The sequence below is a fragment of the Carcharodon carcharias genome, chromosome 1 (genome assembly GCF_017639515.1).
Source record: "Carcharodon carcharias isolate sCarCar2 chromosome 1, sCarCar2.pri, whole genome shotgun sequence".
In the NCBI taxonomy this organism is placed as follows: Eukaryota; Metazoa; Chordata; class Chondrichthyes; order Lamniformes; family Lamnidae; genus Carcharodon; species Carcharodon carcharias.
The window spans coordinates 266,898,959-266,923,445 of record NC_054467.1 but is presented as its reverse complement, the minus strand read 5'-3'; the positions used below and the strand labels follow the sequence as shown (position 1 = coordinate 266,923,445).

Genomic DNA, 24,487 nt, shown 5'->3' with positions numbered 1-24,487 from the left:
GTTATCTCTCAGTGTCAGTATGAGCCAGTACTCTGCTGTCTCAGTGTTACTACATGCTAGTACTGTGATCTCTCAGTGTCACTACGTGTCAGTACTGTGATCTCTCAGTGTCACTATGTGCCAGTACTGTGATCTCTCAGTGTCACTACGTGTCAGTACTGTGATCTCTCAGTGTTACTACGTGCCAGTACTGTGATCTCTCAGTGTCTCTACGTGTTAGCACTGTGATCTCTCAGTGTCACTACGTGTCAGTACTGTGATCTCTCACTGTTATTACGTGCCAGTACTGTGATCTCTCAGTGTCTCTGCCTGCCAGTACTGTGATCTCATAGTGTCAGTATGTGTCAGTACTGTGATCTCTCAGTGTCACTACGTGCCAGTACCTTGATTTCTCAGTGTCACTACGTGCCAGTACTGTGATCTCTCAATGTCACTTCGTGCCATTACTGTGATCTCTCAGTGTCACTACTTGCCAGTACTGTGATCTCTCAGTGTCACTACGTGCCAGTACTGTGATCTCTCAGTGTCACTACGTGTCAGTACTGTGATCTCTGTGTTACTACGTGCTAGTACTGTGATCTCTCAGTGTCACTACGTGTCAGTACTTTGATCTCTCAGTGTCACTATGTGCCAGTACTGTGATCTCTCAGTGTCACTACGTGTCAGTACTGTGATCTCTCAGTGTTACTACGTGCCAGTACTGTGGTCTCTCAGTGTCTCTACGTGTTAGCACTGTGATCTCTCAGTGTCACTACGTGCCAGTACTGTGATCTCTCAGTGTCACTACGTGCCTGTACTGTGATTTCTCAGTGTCACTACGTGCCAGTACTGTGATCTCTCAGTGTCTCTATGTGCCAGTACTGTGATCTCTCAATGTCACTACGTGCCAATACTGCGATCTCTCAGTGTCACTACGTGCCAATACTGTGATCTCTCAGTGTCACTACGTGCCAGTACTTTGATCTTTCAGTGTCACTACGTGCCAGTACTGTGGTCTGTCAGTGTCACTATGTGCCAGTACTGTGATCGCTCAGTGTCACTACGTTCCAGTTCTGTGATCTCTCAGTGTCACTACGTGCCATTACTGTGATTTCTCAGTGTCACTATGTGCCAGTACTGTGATAGCTCACTGTTACTATGTGTCAGTACTGTGATATCTCAGTGTTAATACGTGTCAGTACAGTGATCTGTCAATTTCTCTATGTGCCATCACTGTGATCTCTCAGTGTCACTACGTGCCAGTACTGTGATCTCTCAGTTTCACTATGAGCCAGTACTGTGATCTCTCAGTGTCACTACGTGTGAGTACTGTGATCTCTCAGTGTTACTATAAGCCAGTACTATGATCTCTCAGTGTTACTACGTGCCAGTACTGTGATCTCTCCGTGTCACTACGTGCCAGTACTGTGAGATCTCAATGTCTCTATGAGCCATCACTTTGATCTCTAATTGTCACCATGTGCCAGTACAGTGATCTTTCAATGTCACTACGTGCCAGTACTGTGAGCTCTCTGTGTATCTACATGTCAGTACTGTGATCTCTCAGTGTCACTATGTGTCAGAGCTGTGATCTGTCAGTGTCACTACGTGCCAGTACTGTAATCTCTCAGTGTCACTACGTGCCAGTACTGTGATTTCTCAGTGTCACTACGTGCCAGTACTGTGATCTCTCAGTGTCTCTATGTGCCAGCACTGTGATCTCTCAATGTCACTACGTGCCAATACTGTGATCTCTCAGTGTCACTACGTGCCAATACTGTGATCTCTCAGTGTCACTACGTGCCAGTACTTTGATCTTTCAGTGTCACTACGTGCCAGTACTGTGGTCTGTCAGTGTCACTACTTGTCAGTACTGTGATCTCTCAGTGTTACTACGTGCCAGTACTGTGATCTCTCAGTGTCTCTACGTGTTAGCACTGTGGTCTCTCAGTGTCTCTACGTGTCAGTACTGTGATCTCTCACGGTTATTACGTGCCAGTACTGTGATCTCTTAGTGTCTCTATGTGTCATTACTGTGATCTCTCAGTGTCACTACGTGCCAGTAACTTGATCTCTCAGTGTCACTACGTGCCAGTACTGTGATCTCTCAATGTCACTTCGTGCCATTACTGTGATCTCTCAGAGTCACTACTTGACAGTACTGTGATCTATCAGTGTCACTACGTGCCAGTACTGTGATCTCTCAGTGTCACTACGTGTCAGTACTGTGATCTCTGTGTTACTACGTGCCAGTACTGTGATCTCTCAGTGTCACTACGTGTCAGTACTTTGATCTCTCAGTGTCACTATGTGCCAGTACTGTGATCTCTCAGTGTCACTACGTGTCAGTACTGTGATCTCTCAGTGTTACTACGTGCCAGTACTGTGGTCTCTCAGTGTCTCTACGTGTTAGCACTGTGATCTTTCAGTGTCACTACGTGTCAGTACTGTGATCTCTCACTGTTATTACGTGCCAGTACTGTGATCGCTCCGTGTCTCTGATTGCCAGTACTGTGATCTCTTAGTGTCTCTATGTGTCAGTACTGTGATCTCTCAGTGTCACTACGTGTGAGTACTGTGAACTCTCAGTGTTACTATGAGCCAGTACTATGATCTCTCAGTGTTACTATATGCCAGTACTGTGATCTCTAAGTGTTACTACGTGTCAGTACTGTGATCTCTCAGTGTCACTACGTGTCAGTACTGTGATCTCTCAGTTTTACTACATGTCAGTACTGTGATCTCTCAGTTTTACTACGTGTCAGTACTGTGATCTCTCAGTTTTACTACGTGTCAGTACTGTGATGTCTCAGTTTTATTACGTGTCAGTACTGTGATATCTCAGTTTTACTACGTGTCAGTACTGTGATCTCTCAGTGTCTCTATGTGCCATCACTGTGATCTCTCAGTGTCACTACGTGCCAATACTGTGATCTCTCAGTGTCACTACGTGCCAGTACTGTGATCTCTCCGTGTCAATACGTGCCAGTACTGTGAGATCTCAAAGTCTCTGTGAGCCATCACTTTGATCTCTCAGTGTCACTATGTGCCAGTACTGTGATCTCTCAGTGTCACTACGTGTCAGTACTGTGATCTCTCATTGTCACTAGGTGCCAGTACTGTGATCTCTCAGTGTCACTACGTGTCAGCACTGTGATCTCTCAGTGTCACTATGAGCCAGTACTGTGATCTCTCAGTGTCACTATGTGTCAATACTGTGAGCTCTCAGTGTCACTACGTGCCAGTACTGTGATCTCTCCGTGTCAATACGTGCCAGTACTGTGATCTCTCAATGTCACTACGTGCCAGTACTGTGATCTCTCAGTGTCACTACGTGCCAATACTGTGATCTCTCAGTGTCACTACGTGCCAGTACTTTGATCTTTCAGAGTCACTACGTGCCAGTACTGTGGTCTGTCAGTGTCACTACTTGTCAGTACTGTGATCTCTCAGTGTTACTACGTGCCAGTACTGTGATCTCTCAGTGTCTCTACGTGTTAGCACTGTGGTCTCTCAGTGTCTCTACGTGTCAGTACTGTGATCTCTCACGGTTATTACGTGCCAGTACTGTGATCTCTTAGTGTCTCTATGTGTCATTACTGTGATCTCTCAGTGTCACTACGTGCCAGTAACTTGATCTCTCAGTGTCACTACGTGCCAGTACTGTGATCTCTCAATGCCACTTCGTGCCATTACTGTGATCTCTCAGAGTCACTACTTGACAGTACTGTGATCTATCAGTGTCACTACGTGCCAGTACTGTGATCTCTCAGTGTCACTACGTGTCAGTACTGTGATCTCTGTGTTACTACGTGCCAGTACTGTGATCTCTCAGTGTCACTACGTGCCAGAACTGTGAGGTCTCTGTGTCTCTACATGTCAGTACTGTGATCTCTCAGTGTCACTAAGTGTCAGAGCTGTGATCTGTCAGTGTCACTACGTACCAGTACTGTGATCTCTCAGTGTCAATACGTGCCAGTACTGTGATTTCTGTGTCACTACGTGCCAGTACTGTGATCTCTCAGTGTCTCTATGTGCCAGTACTGTGATCTCTCAAAGTCACTACGTGCCAATACTGTGATCTCTCAGTGTCACTACGTGACAATACTGTGATCTCTCAGTGTCACTACGTGCCAGTACTTTGATCTTTCAGTGTCACTACGTGCCAGTACTGTGGTCTGTCAGTGTCACTATGTGTCAGTACTGTGATCGCTCAGCGTCACTACTTTCCAGTTCTGTGATCTCTCAGTGTCACTACGTGCCATTACTGTGATTTCTCAGCGTCACTACGTGCCAGTACTGTGATATCTCACTGTTACTATGTGTCAGTACTGTTATCTCTCAGTGTCAATACGTGCCAGTACTGTGATCTCTCAGTGTCACTACGTGCCAGTACTGTGATATTTCAGCGTTACTACGTGTCAGTACTGTGATTTCTCAGTGTCACTACGTGTCGGTACTGTGATCCCTCAGTGTTACTATGTGTCAGTACTGTGATCTCGCAGTGTCACTATGAGATAGTACTGTGATCTCTCAGTATCACTATGTGCCAGTACTGTGATAGCTCACTGTTACTATGTGTCAGTACTGTGATATCTCAGTGTTAATACGTGTCAGTACAGTGATCTGTCAATTTCTCTATGTGCCATCACTGTGATCTCTCAGTGTCACTACGTGCCAGTACTGTGATCTCTCAGTTTCACTATGAGCCAGTACTGTGATCTCTCAGTGTCACTACGTGTGAGTACTGTGATCTCTCAGTGTTACTATAAGCCAGTACTATGATCTCTCAGTGTTACTACGTGCCAGTACTGTGATCTCTCCGTGTCACTACGTGCCAGTACCGTGAGATCTCAATGTCTCTATGAGCCATCACTTTGATCTCTCATTGTCACCATGTGCCAGTACAGTGATCTCTCAATGTCACTACGTGCCAGTACTGTGTGCTCTCTGTGTCTCTACATGTCAGTACTGTGATCTCTCAGTGTCACTATGTGTCAGAGCTGTGATCTGTCAGTGTCACTACGTACCAGTACTGTGATTTCTCAGTGACACTACGTGCCAGTACTGTGATCTCTCAGTGTCACTACGTGCCAGTAATGTGATTTCTCAGTGTCACTACGTGCCAGTACTGTGATCTCTCAGTGTCTCTATGTGCCAGTACTGTGATCTCTCAATGTCACTACGTGCCAATACTGTGATCACTCAGTGTCACTACGTGCCAGTACTTTGATCTTTCAGTGTCACTACGTGCCAGTACTGTGATCTGTCAGTGTCACTATGTGCCAGTACTGTGATCGCTCAGTGTCACTACGTTCCAGTTCTGTGATCTCTCAGTGTCACTACGTGCCATTACTGTGATTTCTCAGTGTCACTACGTGCCAATACTGTGATATCTCAGTGTTACTACGTGTCAGTACTGTGATCTCTCAATTTCTCTATGTGCCATCACTTTGATCTCTCAGTGTCACTACATGCCGGTACTGTGATCTCTCAGTGTCACTACGTGCCAGTACTGTGATCTCTCAGTGTCACTACGTGCCAGTACTGTGATATTTCAGCTTTACTACGTGTCAGTACTGTGATTTCTCATTGTCACTACGTGTCGGTACTGTGATCTCTCAGTGTTACTACGTGCCAGTACTGTGATCTCTCAGTTTCAGTATGAGCCAGTACTGTGATCTCTCAGTGTCACTACGTGTGAGTACTGTGATCTCTCAGTGTTACTATAAGCCAGTACTATGATCTCTCAGTGTTACTACGTGCCAGTACTGTGATCTCTCCGTGTCACTACGTGCCAGTACTGTGAGATCTCAATGTCTCTATGAGCCATCACTTTGATCTCTCATTGTCACCATGTGCCAGTACAGTGATCTCTCAATGTCACTACGTGCCAGTACTGTGAGCTCTCTGTGTATCTACATGTCAGTACTGTGATCTCTCAGTGTCACTATGTGTCAGAGCTGTGATCTGTCAGTGTCACTACGTGCCAGTACTGTAATCTCTCAGTGTCACTACGTGCCAGTACTGTGATTTCTCAGTGTCACTACGTGCCAGTACTGTGATCTCTCTGTGTCTCTATGTGCCAGTACTGTGATCTCTCAATGTCACTACGTGCCAATACTGTGATCTCTCAGTGTCACTACGTGCCAATACTGTGATCTCTCAGTGTCACTACGTGCCAGTACTTTGATCTTTCAGTGTCACTACGTGCCAGTACTGTGGTCTGTCAGTGTCACTACTTGTCAGTACTGTGATCTCTCAGTGTTACTACGTGCCAGTACTGTGATCTCTCAGTGTCTCTACGTGTTAGCACTGTGGTCTCTCAGTGTCTCTACGTGTCAGTACTGTGATCTCTCACGGTTATTACGTGCCAGTACTGTGATCTCTCAGTGTCTCTGCCTGCCAGTACTGTGATCTCTTAGTGTCTCTATGTGTCATTACTGTGATCTCTCAGTGTCACTACGTGCCAGTAACTTGATCTCTCAGTATCACTACGTGTCAGTACTGTGATCTCTCAATGTCACTTCGTGCCATTACTGTGATCTCTCAGAGTCACTACTTGACAGTACTGTGATCTCTCAGTGTCACTACGTGCCAGTACTGTGATCTCTCAGTGTCACTACGTGTCAGTACTGTGATCTCTGTGTTACAACGTGCCAGTACTGTGATCTCTCAGTGTCACTACGTGTCAGTACTTTGATCTCTCAGTGTCACTATGTTCCAGTACTGTGATCTCTCAGTGTCACTACGTGTCAGTACTGTGATCTCTCAGTGTTACTACGTGCCAGTACTGTGGTCTCTCAGTGTCTCTACGTGTTAGCACTGTGATCTTTCAGTGTCACTACGTGTCAGTACTGTGATCTCTCACTGTTATTACGTGCCAGTACTGTGATCGCTCCGTGTCTCTGATTGCCAGTACTGTGATCTCTTAGTGTCTCTATGTGTCAGTACTGTGATCTCTCAGTGTCACTACGTGTGAGTACTGTGAACTCTCAGTGTTACTATGAGCCAGTACTATGATCTCTCAGTGTTACTATGTGCCATTACTGTGATCTCTAAGTGTTACTACGTGTCAGTACTGTGATCTCTCAGTGTCACTACGTGTCAGTACTGTGATCTCTCAGTTTTACTACATGTCAGTACTGTGATCTCTCAGTTTTACTACGTGTCAGTACTGTGATCTCTCAGTTTTACTACGTGTCAGTACTGTGATGTCTCAGTTTTATTACGTGTCAGTACTGTGATATCTCAGTTTTACTACGTGTCAGTACTGTGATCTCTCAGTGTCTCTATGTGCCATCACTGTGATCTCTCAGTGTCACTACGTGCCAATACTGTGATCTCTCAGTGTCACTACGTGCCAGTACTGTGATCTCTCCGTGTCAATACGTGCCAGTACTGTGAGATCTCAAAGTCTCTGTGAGCCATCACTTTGATCTCTCAGTGTCACTATGTGCCAGTACTGTGATCTCTCAGTGTCACTACGTGCGAGTACCGTGATCTCTCCGTGTCACTACGTGCCAGTACCGTGAGATCTCAATGTCTCTATGCGCCATCACTTTGATCTCTCATTGTCACCATGTGCCAGTACAGTGATCTCTCAATGTCACTACGTGCCAGAACTGTGAGGTCTCTGTGTCTCTACATGTCAGTACTGTGATCTCTCAGTGTCACTAAGTGTCAGAGCTGTGATCTGTCAGTGTCACTACGTACCAGTACTGTGATCTCTCAGTGTCAATACGTGCCAGTACTGTGATTTCTCAGTGTCACTACGTGCCAGTACTGTGATCTCTCAGTGTCTCTATGTGCCAGTACTGTGATCTCTCAAAGTCACTACGTGCCAATACTGTGATCTCTCAGTGTCACTACGTGACAATACTGTGATCTCTCAGTGTCACTACGTGCCAGTACTTTGATCTTTCAGTGTCACTACGTGCCAGTACTGTGGTCTGTCAGTGTCACTATGTGCCAGTACTGTGATCGCTCAGCGTCACTACTTTCCAGTTCTGTGATCTCTCAGTGTCACTACGTGCCATTACTGTGATTTCTCAGTGTCACTACGTGCCAGTACTGTGATATCTCACTGTTACTATGTGTCAGTACTGTTATCTCTCAGTGTCAATACGTGCCAGTACTGTGATCTCTCAGTGTCACTACGTGCCAGTACTGTGATATTTCAGCGTTACTACGTGTCAGTACTGTGATTTCTCAGTGTCACTACGTGTCGGTACTGTGATCCCTCAGTGTTACTATGTGTCAGTACTGTGATCTCTCAGTGTCACTATGAGATAGTACTGTGATCTCTCAGTATCACTATGTGCCAGTACTGTGATAGCTCACTGTTACTTTGTGTCAGTACTGTGATATCTCAGTGTTAATACGTGTCAGTACAGTGATCTGTCAATTTCTCTATGTGCCATCACTGTGATCTCTCAGTGTCACTACGTGCCAGTACTGTGATCTCTCAGTTTCACTATGAGCCAGTACTGTGATCTCTCAGTGTCACTACGTGTGAGTACTGTGATCCCTCAGTGTTACTATAAGCCAGTACTATGATCTCTCAGTGTTGCTACGTGCCAGTAATGTGATCTCTCATTGTTACTACATGTCAGTACTGTGATCTCTCAGTGTCACTACGTGTCAGTACTGTGATCTCTCAGTTTTACTACGTGTCACTACTGTGATCTCTCAGTTTTATTACGTGTCAGTACTGTGATCTATCAGTTTTACTACGTGTCAGTACTGTGATCTCTCAGTTTTGCTACGTGTCAGTACTGTGATCTCTCAGTTTTACTACGTGTCAGTACTGTCATCTCTCAGTGTTACTACGTGTCAGTACTGTGATCTCTCAGTTTTACTACGTGTCAGTACTGTGATCTCTCAGTGTCTCGATGTGCCATCACTGTGTTCTCTCAGTGTCACTACGTGCCAATACTGTGTTCTCTCAGTGTCACTACGTGCCAGTACTGTCATCTCTCAGTGTTACTACGTGCAGTACTGTGATCTCTCAGTGTCACTACATGCCATCACTGTGATCTCTCAGTGTCACTACTCGTCAGTACTGAGATCTCTCAGTTTCACTATGTGCCAATACTGTTATCTCTCAGTGTCAGTATGAGCCAGTACTCTGATGTCTCAGTGTTACTACATGCCAGTACTGTGATCTCTCAGTGTCACTACGTGTCAGTACCGTGATCTCTCAGTGTCACTATGTGCCAGTACTGTGATCTCTCAGTGTCACTACGTGTCAGTACTGTGATCTCTCAGTGTTACTACGTGCCAGTACTGTGATCTCTCAGTGTCTCTACGTGTTAGCACTGTGATCTCTCAGTGTCACTACGTGTCAGTACTGTGATCTCTCACTGTTATTACGTGCCAGTACTGTGATCTCTCAGTGTCTCTGCCTGCCAGTACTGTGATCTCATAGTGTCAGTATGTGTCAGTACTGTGATCTCTCAGTGTCACTACGTGCCAGTACCTTGATCTCTCAGTGTCACTACGTGCCAGTACTGTGATCTCTCAATGTCACTTCGTGCCATTACTGTGATCTCTCAGTGTCACTACTTGCCAGTACTGTGATCTCTCAGTGTCACTACGTGCCAGTACTGTGATCTCTCAGTGTCACTACGTGTCAGTACTGTGATCTCTGTGTTACTACGTGCTAGTACTGTGATCTCTCAGTGTCACTACGTGTCAGTACTTTGATCTCTCAGTGTCACTATGTGCCAGTACTGTGATCTCTCAGTGTCACTACGTGTCAGTACTGTGATCTCTCAGTGTTACTACGTGCCAGTACTGTGGTCTCTCAGTGTCTCTACGTGTTAGCACTGTGATCTTTCAGTGTCACTACGTGCCAGTACTGTGATCTCTCAGTGTCACTACGTGCCTGTACTGTGATTTCTCAGTGTCACTACGTGCCAGTACTGTGATCTCTCAGTGTCTCTATGTGCCAGTACTGTGATCTCTCAATGTCACTACGTGCCAATACTGCGATCTCTCAGTGTCACTACGTGCCAATACTGTGATCTCTCAGTGTCACTACGTGCCAGTACTTTGATCTTTCAGTGTCACTACGTGCCAGTACTGTGGTCTGTCAGTGTCACTATGTGCCAGTACTGTGATCGCTCAGTGTCACTACGTTCCAGTTCTGTGATCTCTCAGTGTCACTACGTGCCATTACTGTGATTTTTCAGTGTCACTATGTGCCAGTACTGTGATAGCTCACTGTTACTATGTGTCAGTACTGTGATATCTCAGTGTTAATACGTGTCAGTACTGTGATCTGTCAATTTCTCTATGTGCCATCACTGTGATCTCTCAGTGTCACTACGTGCCAGTACTGTGATCTCTCAGTGTCACTACGTGCCAGTACTGTGATATTTCAGCGTTACTACGTGTCAGTACTGTGATTTCTCAGTGTCACTACGTGTCGGTACTGTGATCTCTCAGTGTTACTACGTGCCAGTACTGTGATCTCTCAGTGTCACTATGAGATAGTACTGTGATCTCTCAGTATCACTATGTGCCAGTACTGTGATCTTTCAGTGTCACTACGTGTGAGTACTATGATCTCTCAGTGTTACTATGAGCCAGTACTGTGATCTCTCAGTGTTGCTACGTGCCAGTAATGTGATCTCTCATTGTTACTACATGTCAGTACTGTGATCTCTCAGTGTCACTACGTGTCAGTACTGTGATCTCTCAGTTTTACTACGTGTCACTACTGTGGTCTCTCAGTTTTATTACGTGTCAGTACTGTGATCTATCAGTTTTGCTACGTGTCAGTACTGTGATCTCTCAGTTTTGCTACGTGTCAGTACTGTGATCTCTCAGTTTTACTACGTGTCAGTACTGTGATCTCTCAGTTTTACTACGTGTCAGTACTGTGATCTCTCAGTGTCTCGATGTGCCATCACTGTGTTCTCTCAGTGTCACTACGTGCCAATACTGTGATCTCTCAGTGTCACTACGTGCCAGTACTGTGATCTCTCAGTGTTACTACGTGCAGTACTGTGATCTCTCAGTGTCACTACATGCCATAACTGTGATCTCTCAGTGTCACTACTCATCAGTACTGAGATCTATCAGTTTCACTCTGTGCCAATACTGTTATCTCTCACTGTCAGTATGAGCCAGTACTGTGATCTCTCAGTTTTACTACGTGTCAGTACTGTCATCTCTCAGTGTTACTACGTGTCAGTACTGTGATCTCTCAGTTTTACTACGTGTCAGTACTGTCATCTCTCATTGTCTCGATGTGCCTTCACTGTGTTCTCTCAGTGTCACTACGTGCCAATACTGTGATCTCTCAGTGTCACTACGTGCCAGTACTGTCATCTCTCAGTGTTACTACGTGCAGTACTGTGATCTCTCAGTGTCACTACATGCCGTCACTGTGATCTCTCAGTGTCACTACTCGTCAGTACTGAGATCTCTCAGTTTCACTATGTGCCAATACTGTTATCTCTCAGTGTCAGTATGAGCCAGTACTCTGATGTCTCAGTGTTACTACATGCCAGTACTGTGATCTCTCAGTGTCACTACGTGTCAGTACTGTGATCTCTCAGTGTCACTATGTGCCAGTACTGTGATCTCTCACTGTCAATACGTGTCAGTACTGTGATCTCTCAGTGTTACTACGTGCCAGTACTGTGATCTCTCAGTGTCTCTACGTGTTAGCACTGTGATCTCTCAGTGTCACTACATGTCAGTACTGTGATCTCTCACTGTTATTACGTGCCAGTACTGTGATCTCTCAGTGTCTCTGCCTGCCAGTACTGTGATCTCTCAGTGTCTCTATGTGTCAGTACTGTGATCTCTCAGTGTCACTACGTGCCAGTACCTTGATCTCTCAGTGTCACTACGTGCCAGTACTGTGATCTCTCAATGTCACTTCGTGCCATTACTGTGATCTCTCAGTGTCACTACTTGCCAGTACTGTGATCTCTCAGTGTCACTACGTGCCAGTACTGTGATCTCTCAGTGTCACTACGTGTCAGTACTGTGATCTCTGTGTTACTACGTGCCAGTACTGTGATCTCTCAGTGTCACTACGTGTCAGTACTGTGATCTCTCAGTGTTACTACGTGCCAGTACTGTGGTCTCTCAGTTTCTCTACGTGTTAGCACTGTGATCTTTCAGTGTCACTACGTGTCAGTACTGTGATCTCTCACTGTTATTACGTGCCAGTACTGTGATCTCTCAGTGTCTCTGCCTGCCAGTACTGTGATCTCTTAGTGTCTCTATGTGTCAGTACTGTGATCTCTCAGTTTCACTATGAGCCAGTACTGTGATCTCTCAGTATCACTACGTGTGAGTACTGTGATCTCTCAGTGTTACTATGAGCCAGTACTATGATCTCTCAGTGTTACTATGTGCCAGTACTGTGATCTCTAAGTGTTACTACGTGTCAGTACTGTGATCTCTCAGTGTCACTATGTGTCAGTACTGTGATCTCTCAGTTTTACTACATGTCAGTACTGTGATCTCTCAGTTTTACTATGTGTCAGTACTGTGATCTCTCAGTTTTACTACGTGTCAGTACTGTGATATCTCAGTTTTATTATGTGTCAGTACTGTGATATCTCAGTTTTACTACGTGTCAGTACTGCGATCTCTCAGTGTCTCTATGTGCCATCACTGTGATCTCTCAGTGTCACTACGTGCCAATACTGTGATCTCTCAGTGTCACTACGTGCCAGTACTGTGATCTCTCCGTGTCAATACGTGCCAGTACTGTGAGATCTCAAAGTCTCTATGAGCCATCACTTTGATCTCTCAGTGTCACTATGTGCCAGTACAGTGATCTCTCAATGTCACTACGTGCCAGTACTGCGAGCTCGCTGTGTCTCTACGTGTCAGTACTGTGATCTCTTAGTGTCACTACATGTCAGTACTGTGATCTCTCATTGTCACTAGGTGCCAGTACTGTGATCTCTCAGTGTCACTACAAGTCAGTACTGTGATCTCTCAGTGTCACTACGTGCCAGCACTGTGATCTCTCAGTGTCACTATGAGCCAGTACTGTGATCTCTCAGTGTCACTATGTGTCAATACTGTGATCTCTCAGTGTCACTACGTGCCAGTACTGTGATCTCTCCGTTTCAATACGTGCCAGTACTGTGATCTCTCAGTGTCACTACACACCAGTACTGTGATCTCTCAATGTCACTACTTGCCAGTACTGTGATCTCTCAGTGTCACACGTGCGAGTACTGTGATCTCTCCGTGTCACTATGTGCCAGTACCGTGAGATCTCAATGTCTCTATGAGCCATCACTTTGATCTCTCTTTGTCACCATGTGCCAGTACAGTGATCTCTCAATGTCACTACGTGCCAGTACTGTGAGCTCTCTGTGTCTCTACATGTCAGTACTGTGATCTCTCAGTGTCACTATGTGTCAGAGCTGTGATCTGTCAGTGTCACTACGTGCCAGTACTGTGATCTCTCAGTGTCACTACGTGCCTGTACTGTGATTTCTCAGTGTCACTATGTGCCAGTACTGTGATCTCTCAGTGTCACTACGTGCCTGTACTGTGATTTCTCAGTGTCACTACGTGCCAGTACTATGATCTCTCAGTGTCTCTATGTGCCAGTACTGTGATCTCTCAAAGTCACTACGTGCCAATACTGTGATCTCTCAGTGTCACTACGTGCCAATACTGTGATCTCTCAGTGTCACTACGTGCCAGTACTTTGATCTTTCAGTGTCACTACGTGCCAGTACTGTGGTCTGTCAGTGTCACTATGTGCCAGTACTGTGATCGCTCAGTGTCACTACGTTCCAGTTCTGTGATCTCTCAGTGTCACTACATGCCATTACTGTGATTTCTCAGTGTCACTACGTGCCAGTACTGTGATATCTCACTGTTACTATGTGTCAGTACTGTGATATCTCAGTGTTAATACGTGTCAGTACTGTGACCTGTCAATTTCTCTATGTGCCATCACTGTGATCTCTCAGTGTCACTACGTGCCAGTACTGTGATCTCTCCGTGTCAATACGTGCCAGTACTGTGATCTCTCAATGTCACTACGCACCAGTACTGTGATATTTCTGCGTTACTACGTGTCAGTACTGTGATTTCTCAATGTCACTACGTGTCGGTACTGTGATCTCTCAGTGTTACTACGTGTCAGTACTGTGTTCTCTCAGTGTCACTATGAGATAGTACTGTGATCTCTCAGTATCACTATGTGCCAGTACTGTGATCTTTCAGTGTCACTACGTGTGAGTACTGTGATCTCTCAGTGTTACTATGAGCCAGTACTCTGATCTCTCAGTGTTGCTACGTGCCAGTAATGTGATCTCTCATTGTTACTACATGTCAGTACTGTGATCTCTCAGTGTCACTACGTGTCAGTACTGTGATCTCTCAGTTTTACTACGTGTCACTACTGTGATCTCTCAGTTTTATTACGTGTCAGTACTGTGATCTATCAGTTTTACTACGTGTCAGTACTGTGATCTCTCAGTTTTACTACGTGTCAGTACTGTCATCTCTCAGTGTTACTACGTGTCAGTACTGTGATCTCTCAGTTTTACTACGTGTCAGTACTGTGATCTCTCTTTGTCTCGATGTGCCATCACTGTGTTCTCTCAGTGTCACTACGTGCCAATACTGTGATCTCTCAGTGTCACTACGTGCCAGTACTGTCATCTCTCAGTGTTACTACGTGCAGTACTGTGATCTCTCAGTGTCACTACATGCCATCACTGTGATCTCTCAGTGTCACTACTCGTCAGTACTGAGATCCCTCAGTTTCACTATGTGCCAATACTGTTATCTCTCACTGTCAGTATGAGCCAGTACTGTGATGTCTCAGTGTTACTACATGCCAGTACTGTGATCTCTCAGTGTCACTACGTGTCAGTACTGTGATCTCTCAGTGTCACTATGTGCCAGTACTGTGATCTCTCAGTGTCACTACGTGTCAGTACTGTGATCTCTCAGTGTTACTACGTGCCAGTACTGTGATCTCTCAGTGTCTCTACGTGTTAGCACTGTGATCTCTCAGTGTCACTACGTGTCAGTACTGTGATCTCTCACTGTTATTATGTGCCAGTACTGTGATCTCTCAGTGTCTCTGCCTGCCAGTACTGTGATCTCTTAGTGTCTCTATGTGTCAGTACTGTGATCTCTCAGTGTCACTACGTGCCAGTACCTTGATCTCTCTTTGTCACTACGTGCCAGTACTGTGATCTCTCAATGTCACTTCGTGCCATTACTGTGATCTCTCAGTGTCACTACTTGCCAGTACTGTGATCTCTCAGTGTCACTACGTGCCAGAACTGTGATCTCTCAGTGTCACTACGTGTCAGTACTGTGATCTCTGTGTTACTACGTGCCAGTACTGTGATCTCTCAGTGTCACTACGTGTCAGTACTTTGATCTCTCAGTGTCACTATGTGCCAGTACTGTGATCTCTCAGTGTCACTACGTGTCAGTACTGTGATCTCTCAGTGTTACTACGTGCCAGTACTGTGGTCTCTCAGTGTCTCTACGTGTTAGCACTGTGATCTTTCAGTGTCACTACGTGTCAAGTACTGTGATCTCTCACTGTTATTACGTGCCAGTACTGTGATCTCTCAGTGTCTCTGCCTGCCAGTACTGTGATCTCTTAGTGTCTCTATGTGTCAGTACTGTGATCTCTCAGTGTCACTACGTGCCAGTACCTTGATCTCTCAGTGTCACTACGTGCCAGTACTGTGATCTCTCAATGTCACTTCGTGCCATTACTGTGATCTCTCAGTGTCACTACTTGCCAGTACTGTGATCTCTCAGTGTCACTACGTGTCAGTACTGTGTTCTCTCAGTGTTACTACGTGCCTGTACTGTGATCTCTCAGTGTCACTACATGTCAGTACTGTTATCTCTCAGTATTACTACGTGCCAGTACTTTGATCTCTCAGTGTCTCTACTCGTTACTACTGTATTCTGTCAGTGTCACTACGTGTCAGTACTGTGATCTCTCACTGTTACTACGTCCCAGTACTGTGATCTCTCGGTGTCTCTACGTGCCAGTACTATGATCTCTCAGTGTCTCTATGTGTCAGTACTGTGATCTCTCAGTGTCACTACGTGCCAGTATTTTGAATTCTCCGTGTCCCTATATTTTATGAAGCTATTAATGTATATAATATTTTGGAAAATATTTTTCTGCTAAAATAGATTTTTATTTTGTCGTTATGTCTTAATTGGATTAAAGCCAGCTAGTCTGGGTACTTACATATGTACTAGTTTTGACATGTAAGACATATGGTGTGCATTTGCAATCTTTGAATACAGCATTCAAGAAGTGGGATGAAAACTTGACATCTTTCTAGCAGCTACCAAGCAATATGTTTATATTATTAATAAAATTGTTACAATGAATGTGGTTTCATTGTTAAAATGTGAAGTTCAAAGAGACTGGTGAGACAATGAGAATTTGAATTCAATCAGTGGTGGTAGGCATAGCTTCAGTAGTTTTTGGGTGTGCAGAGCAGAGGCAATTTAAAATCAAAAGGCAGCTGTAAGCCTCCAACTGTTTCCACAGTTGAAAGGACCTCATTTTGAATTTGTAAGATGAAAATGCTTTGCTTGGTGTTTGGTTAAGTCTATGTTGCTATTGCCTTAATTGAACTTAGTTGGGGAATGTGTTAAAAGTTATGATAGTTGTAATTTTTGGCCATGTGTCCATAGGTTTTAACCTGTGTAAATTAATAAAACGTTTCACTTAGTTTAATATAAAACGTCGAGAATGAGTGGGCTGATTCCTGAATTTAGAGTTGCATCTCAAACAAAACACTTAAAATTATAGTTTATGACAGTCGTTTAAAGTTTCCCTCTGGGATTTTTAAATAACTCAGCTTTGCCTATTGCATCGGTCCTAACATTGTGCTATAACCCTTAAGAGCTGTACCCCTGAACTGAACTTGCATCGTACCCCTGAAGTGCGGCACGCATGAACTAAATCGGTTTTGTACCCCTGCAGAGCTGTAGCCCTGAACTGAACCTGAGCTATAACCCTGAACTAAACCTGTGTTGTGCCCCTGCAGAGCTGTAGCCCTGAACTGAACCTGAGCTATAACCCTGAACTAAACCTGTGTTGTACCCCTGCAGAGCTGTAGCCCTGAACTGAACCTGAGCTATAACCCTGAACTAAACCTGTGTTGTACCCCTGCAGAGCTGTAGCCCTGAACTGAACCTGAGATTTAACCCTGAACTAAACCTGCATTGAACACCTGCAGAGCTGTAGCCCTGAATGGTGCCTGAGCTGGATCCTAGAGAGCTGTACCCCTGAACTGAACCTCTGCTGTACCGCTGAAGAGCTGTACCCCTGAACTGGACCCATGCTGTACCCCTGAAGAGCTGTACCCCTGAACTGAACCCATGCTGTACCCCATAAGAGATGTGCCCCTGAACTGAACCCATGTTATACCTCTGAAGAGCTGTGCCCCTAAACTGAAACCATGTTGTATCCCTGAAGAGCTATACCCCTGAGCTGAACCCATGCTGTACCCCATAAGAGATGTGCCCCTGAAATGAACCCATGTTATACCCCTGAAGAGCTGTGCCCCTGAACTGAACCCATGTTATACCCCTGAAGAGCTGTACCCCTGAACTGAACCCATGCTGTACCCCTGAAGAGATGTGCCCCTGAACTGAACCCATGTTATACCCCTGAAGAACTGTACCCCTGAACTGAACCCATGTTGTACCCCTGAAGAGCTGTACCCCTAAACTGAACCCATGTTATACCCCTGAAGAGCTGTACCCCTAAACTGAACCCATGTTGTACCCCTGAAGAGCTGTACCCCTGAACTGAACCCATGTTATACCCCTGAAGAGCTGTACCCCTAAACTGAACCCATGTTATACCCCTGAAGTGCTGTACCCCTGAAGTGAACCCATGTTGTACCCCTGAAGTGCTGTACCCCTGAGCTGAACCCATGCTGTACCCCTGAAGTGCTGTACCCCTGAACTGAATCCATGCTGTACCCCTGAAGTGCTGTACCCCTGAACTGAACCCATGTTGTACCCCTGAAGAGCTGTACCCCTAAACTGAACCCATGTTATACCCCTGAAGTGCTGTACCCCTAAACTGAACCCATGTTGTACCCCTGAAGAGCTGTACCCCTGAACTGAACCCATGTTATACCCCTGAAGAGCTGTACCCCTAAACTGAACCCATGTTATACCCCTGAAGTGCTGTACCCCTGAAGTGAACCCATGTTGTACCCCTGAAGTGCTGTACCCCTGAGCTGAACCCATGCTTTACCCCTGAAGAGCTGTACCCCTGAACTGAACCCATGTTGTACCCCTGAAGAGCTGTACCCCTGAACTGAACCCATGTTGTACCCCTGAAGTGCTGTACCCCTGAAGTGCTGTACCCCTGAACTGAATCCATGCTGTACCCCTGGAGTGCTGTACCCCTGAACTGAACCCATGCTGTATCCCTGAAGAGCTGTACCCCTGAACTGAACCCATGCTGTATCCCTGAACTGTACCTTGTCCATTTTTCTTATTGCAGTGTTCTCAATATTTATAGAACAGAATTACTGAGGCTAAAACCATCAGTGTTCTTTCTCACCTGAAAAACTTCCTTGTCCATCTGAAGCAGCTCCTTTAATCTCAGTTTCCCAATCAGCTCCTGGTGAATGATCGGCGGGTCTGTCACTGGGGGCAGTTGACAATGTCCCATTCCTGAGAGTTATCACATCGTCAGCTGGAGTCTCTTCATTTGCCGCTGCTGAAAGATTTAAAACCTGGCACCAGATCAGAAATACCAAACACATGTTGCTGGCAAACATTGCGAATGATCACAATCCTTTACTCTCCACCTCGAAGTTCTCTCCCTTTATTAACAGAGTTTTCTCTGACTTTCTGTCTCTGTCCTTTGCACTGTCAATCTCTCTCTGTCCCAGGCATGGGTTCCCAGCTTGTTTTTGAATCTGTCATTCTGTGATTCATGTCAGAAGTAACTTTGTAACAGCCCCTGTCTTACCCAGGAAGTAGGAGGAGGAAGTAAAACATGGAAACCCTAAACAGGAGATAGGTTTGAACAAGTTGGGAGCAGGATCAAGCAATGCATTCTGCTGCTACACTGTAAACTCCTACAGTGCAGACACAGAATGCACAGAGATAGGTTTCCGATTTCATTACTGAGGGAGTTGTTGCAGTGTCAGAGTTGCCATCTTTTGATGCGAAGCTAGATATTGAGGGTCCGGTTTCCTTCCTTGAGACACCAACTTGCCTCTCTGACACAGCTGAAACTTCAAGCTGCTTATTGGATCAGGATTACTGATCGCTACTGAGAGCTGGAGAGTTGGGGCAATTGGGAGGGGGTTTGGCGGCATGGGGGTTGAGTAGCAAGTGGGAGTCCTGCTGCCAAGGAAAAAGGAGTGGTGCAGCAACAGAGCACACCACCAATGCACAATGGTGAGAAAACCAAAAGTTAGAAAGACTGCAGTGTTTGTAAACCTCAGCCAATACTCCAACTAGCAGAAGAACCAGAAGCAAGAGGAGATTTTATTACACAGCAAGTTAAGGAAGGCAGAATCAAAGGTAAATTACATAAACACTTGAAAAGGAAAAATCTGTGAGGCTATGGGGAAAGGGCTGGGCGGTAAGGCAAATTGGACAGGTCTTTCAACAAGCTAGTATAGACATGATGGGCTGAATGGCCTCCTTCCACTCTGTAAATTTCCATGCTTCTATGGAAGGGATGTCTGGGTCCCCTTTGAAGGGAGCAGAGCCTCTAACTCTGTAAATCTCCCCCTCTCACTCCATCACTGGTGGAACATTCAACTCTCATACCCCTCACTCTGGAACATTCTCCTGAGACCCCTGTCCGGCTGCTCCCTCACCCTATTCATAACCCCTTCTCATAACTTGCTTTTCTGACTGTTCTTGCATTCAATTTTCATGTCCTTTCCCCTAATTTCTGCTGACTGATCTTGATGCCTTGTGAAACACTATGGAACATATTGTTATATCAGAGAGCAGTGCAGATATACTTTGCCATTTCAGTTGGAGACATGGTCCATGTTCAGATAAAGAAACCCAAGCAGAACATTTGTCTGTCTGCTCTCTGACGTTGGAAATAGAGCACAGAGCAGATATCACTCCCAGTCCAGGACCGATACTGTAACATTCAGGAACAAACTCACTGTTCTGAACAATTTACATTGTTACTCATTTCTGTTTTTGAAATTCCCAGAATTTGCAACTTAATTAATCTCTCTCCTCAGCGATCAGTTTGGGAAATTGCTCTGACTGTAGTTTACTGAATGATTTGCCTGTTTATATTCGAGGATTCTGTGCTGCTTATTCAAACCTCTTGCAAAATTAGATTACAATTTAACAAGAACATATATTTATATAGCACTTTTATTGTAGTAAAGCATCCCGAGGCACTTCACTAACGGGCGATAAACAAGATTTACATTTGGTCACATAAGAAAATCTTAGTGCAAGTGACCAAAAGCTTGGCCAAGGAAGTAGGTTTTAAAGAGCGTGATGAAGTAGGAAAGAGGAGTAGAGAGGTGGAGAGGTTTCGGGAAGGAATTCCAGTCTAAGGGCCTTGGAAGCTGAAGGCATAGCCACCAATGGAGGAGCAATTGAAACCAAGGATGCTCAGATGCTTGAGCTGGGGGGGTGGGGGGGGGCGGGGGGACACACAGATATCTCAGAGGATTGTGGGACTGGAGGAGAATACAGAGATATTGAGGAATAAGGCCCTGGAGGGAATTAAAAATGGATGCGAATTCTAAAATTGAGGCATTCCTTAACCAGCAGTCCATGTCCAAATACAGCAAGACCTGGACAATATCCAGACTTGGGTGACAAGTGGCAAGTAACATTCATGCCACACAGGTGCCGGGCAATGACCATCTTCAACAAGAGAGTATCTAACCATCGCCCATTGACATTCAATGGCATTACTATTATTCGCTCCCACTATCAACATCCTTGGAGTTACCATTGACCCAAAACTGAACAGGATTGGCCTGATAAACACTGTGGCTACAAAAGCAGGTCAGAGGCTTGGAATCCTGCAGCGAGTAACTCACCTCCTGACTCCCCAAAGCCTGTCCACAATTTTTTCACACGCATGGTCTGGAAGGTACTGCTTGGAAATGTGGTCGAGGCAGGTTCAATCGAGGCATTCAATACGGCATTAGATGATTATTTAAAAAGGGATACGGGAAAAGGCAGAGTAATGGCACCAAGTCATGATGCGCATTTGGAGAGCTCGTACAGCCATGATGAGCCAAACGGCCTACTTCTGTGCTGTTAAGATTCTGTGATTCTGTGATACAAGTCAGGAGTGTGATGGAATACTCCCCACTTGCCTGGATGAGTGCAGCTCCTACAACACTCAAGAAGCTTGACACCATCCAGGACAAAGCTTGATTGGCACCCCATCCACAAACATTTACTCCCTCCACCACCGATGCATAGTAACAGCAGTGTGTGTACCATCTACAAGATACACTGCAGAAATTCACCAAGGCTCCTTCAACAGCTCTTTCCAAACCCACGACCACTACCATCTAAAAGGACAAGGGCAGCAGATAGATGGGAACACTACCACCTGGAAGTTCACCTCCAAGTCACTCACCATCCTGACTTGGAAATATATCGCCGTTCCTTCACTGTCGCTGGGTCAAAATCCTGGAACTCCCTCCCTAACAGCACTGCGGGTGTACCTACAGATCGTGGACTGCAGTGGATCAAGAAGGCAGCTCACCATCAATTTCTCAAGGGCAACGAGGGATGGGCAATAAATGCTGTTCTAGCCAGTGAAGTTCACATCCCATGAGTGAATTACAAAAATAGCCAATGTAGGTCAGCACGTGGGGTGATGGGTGAAATAGAGTTGGTTCAAGTTGGGACATGGACAGCAGGATTTTAATGGCCTTAAACATACCGAGGCCAGCCAGAAGTGCATTTGAATAGTCTGGTCTAGAGGCAACTAGGTCAGAGGTTATGGTTTCAGCTGATGAGCTGAGGCAGGAGTGGAGTCAGATGACATTATGGAGGTAATAGGTAATCGAAGTGATGGTGCAGATATGTGACATCACATGAAAACTAAGTCACCCATTCCCTCTCTACCTGCACTTGCTTAACCTCAAATGTGACCACCTCCCGACATGTGCTATTCACATAGTTCTCTGCGTCATAGAAACAGAGAAAATAGGAGCAGGAGTAGGCCATTCGGCCCTTTGAACCTGCTCCGCCATTCATTATGGTCATAGCTGAACATCCAACTCAATAGCCTGCTCCCGCTTACTCCCCATATCCTTTGATCCCTTTCACCCCAATAGCTATATCTAACTCCTTCTTGAAAGCATACAATGTTTTGGCCTCAACTGCTTTCTGTGGTAGTGAATTCCACAGGCTCACCACTCTCTGGGTGAAGAAAGTTTTCCTCATCTCAGTCCTAAATGGTCTACCCCATATCCTCAGACTGTGACCCCTGGTTCTGGACTCCTCCATCATCAGGATCATCCTTCCTACATCTACCCTGTCCAGTCCTGTTAGAATTTTATAGGTTTCTATGAGATTCCCCCTCATTCTTCTGAACTCCAGCAAATATAATACTAACTGACTCAATCCCTCCTCATATGTCAGTCCTGCCATCCCAGGAATCAGTCTGGTAAACCTTTGCTGCACTCCCTCTATAGCAAGAACATCTTTCCTCAGATAAGGAGACCAAAACTGCACACAATATTCCAGGTGTGGTCTCACCAAGGCCCTGTACAATTGCAGCAAGACATCCCTGCTCCTGTACTCAAATCTACTGGCCATGAAGGCCAACATACCACTTGCCTTCTTTACCGCCTGCTGTACCTACATGCTTACCTTCAGCAACTGATGTATGAGGACACCAAGGTCTCGTTGCACATTCCCCTCTCTCAATTTATAGCCATTCAGATAATAATCTACCTTCCTGTTTTTGCTACCAAAGTGGATAACCTCACATTTATCCACATTATACTGCATCTGCCATGCATTTGCCCACTCACTCAGCTTGTCCAAATCACACTGAAGCATCTCTGCATCCTCCTCACAGCTCACTCTCCCACCCAGCTTTGTGTCATCTGCAAATTTGGAGATATTACATTTAGTTCCTTCATCTAAATCATTAATACATATTGTGAGTAACTGGGGTCCCAGCACCGATCCCTGCAGTACCCCACTAGTCACTGCCTGCCATTCAGAAAAAGACCTATTTATTCCTACTCTTTGTTTTCTGTCTGCCAACCAGCTTTCTATCCATCTCAAAATACTACACCCAATCCCATGCACTTTACTTTTACACACTAATCTCTTATGTGGGGCTTTGTCGAAAGCCTTCTGAAAGTCCAAATAAACCACATCCACTGTCTCCCCATCATCAAATCTATTAGTTACATCCTCGAAAAATTCCAGTAGATTTGTCAAGCATGATTTCCCTTTCATAAATCCATGCTGACTCTGTCCGATTCTTCTACTGTTTTCCAAGTGCTCAGCTCTTAAATCTTTTATAATGGACTCTAGAATTTTCCCCACTACTGATATCAGGCTGACTGGTCTATAATTCCTTGTTTTCTCTCTGGCTCCCTTTTTAAATAGTGAGGTTACATTAGCTACCCTCCAATCTGTAGGAACTTTTCAGAGTCTATAGAATCTTGGGGAAGATGACCACCAATGCATCTACTCAGGTCTGTTGTTTTCTCTGGCCAATTTGTATGCCTCTTCCTTGGATCCAATACTATCTCTAATTTCCCTTGTAAGCCATGGTTTGGCCACCTTTCCTGTTTTACTTTTGTGCCAGAGAGGAATAAACAATTGTTGCAGTTCACCCATGTGTGTTTGCCATTGCCTATCCACTGTCATCCCTTTAAGTAACGTTTCCCAATCCATCATGGCCAATTTGCACCTCACACCATTGTAGTTTCCTTTATTAAGATTCAGGACCTGAGTCTCAGAATCAACTATGTCACTCTCCATCTTGATGAAGAATTCTATCATATTATGGTCGCTCATCCCCAACTAGATTGCCAATTATTCCTTTCTCATTACACAATACCCAGTCGAGGATGACATGTTCTCTAGTTGGTTCCTCAATGTTTTAGTCCAGAAAACCATCCCGTATACACTCCAGGAATTCCTCCTCTACGGTGTTGTTACTAATTTGATTTTCCCAATCTATATGCAGATTAAAGTCACCCATAATTACAGATGTTCCTTTATGCATGCGTCCCAAACTTCCTGTTTAATGCCATTCCCAACATCACCACTACAGTTTGGAGATCTACATACAACCCCCACTAACACTTTTTGCCCCTTAGTGTTTCTCAGTTCTACCCATACAGATTCCACATCGTCGGAGCTAATATCTTTCCTCACTGTTGTATAAATTTCCTCTTTAACCAGCAATGCAACTCCACTGCCTTTTCCTTTTTGTCTGTCCTTCCTAAATACTGAATACCCCTGGATGTTCAGTTCCCATCCCTGGTCACCCTGCAGC

General features: G+C 45.2%; 1 protein-coding gene across 1 annotated transcript in view; it reads right to left on the bottom strand.

Moving 5' to 3' along the window:
• The window catches only part of LOC121276098 (disintegrin and metalloproteinase domain-containing protein 12-like), a 772,855-nt gene extending 753,913 nt beyond the window's left edge, over positions 1–18,942 (bottom strand). Inside the window, exon 1 of the mRNA XM_041184044.1 lies at positions 18,560–18,942. Within this exon, the coding sequence (XP_041039978.1) occupies positions 18,560–18,779 (220 nt within the window). The 5' untranslated portion in view covers positions 18,780–18,942. The remainder of the gene's footprint in view (positions 1–18,559) is intronic.
• Between the last annotated feature and the right edge of the window lie 5,545 nt (positions 18,943–24,487).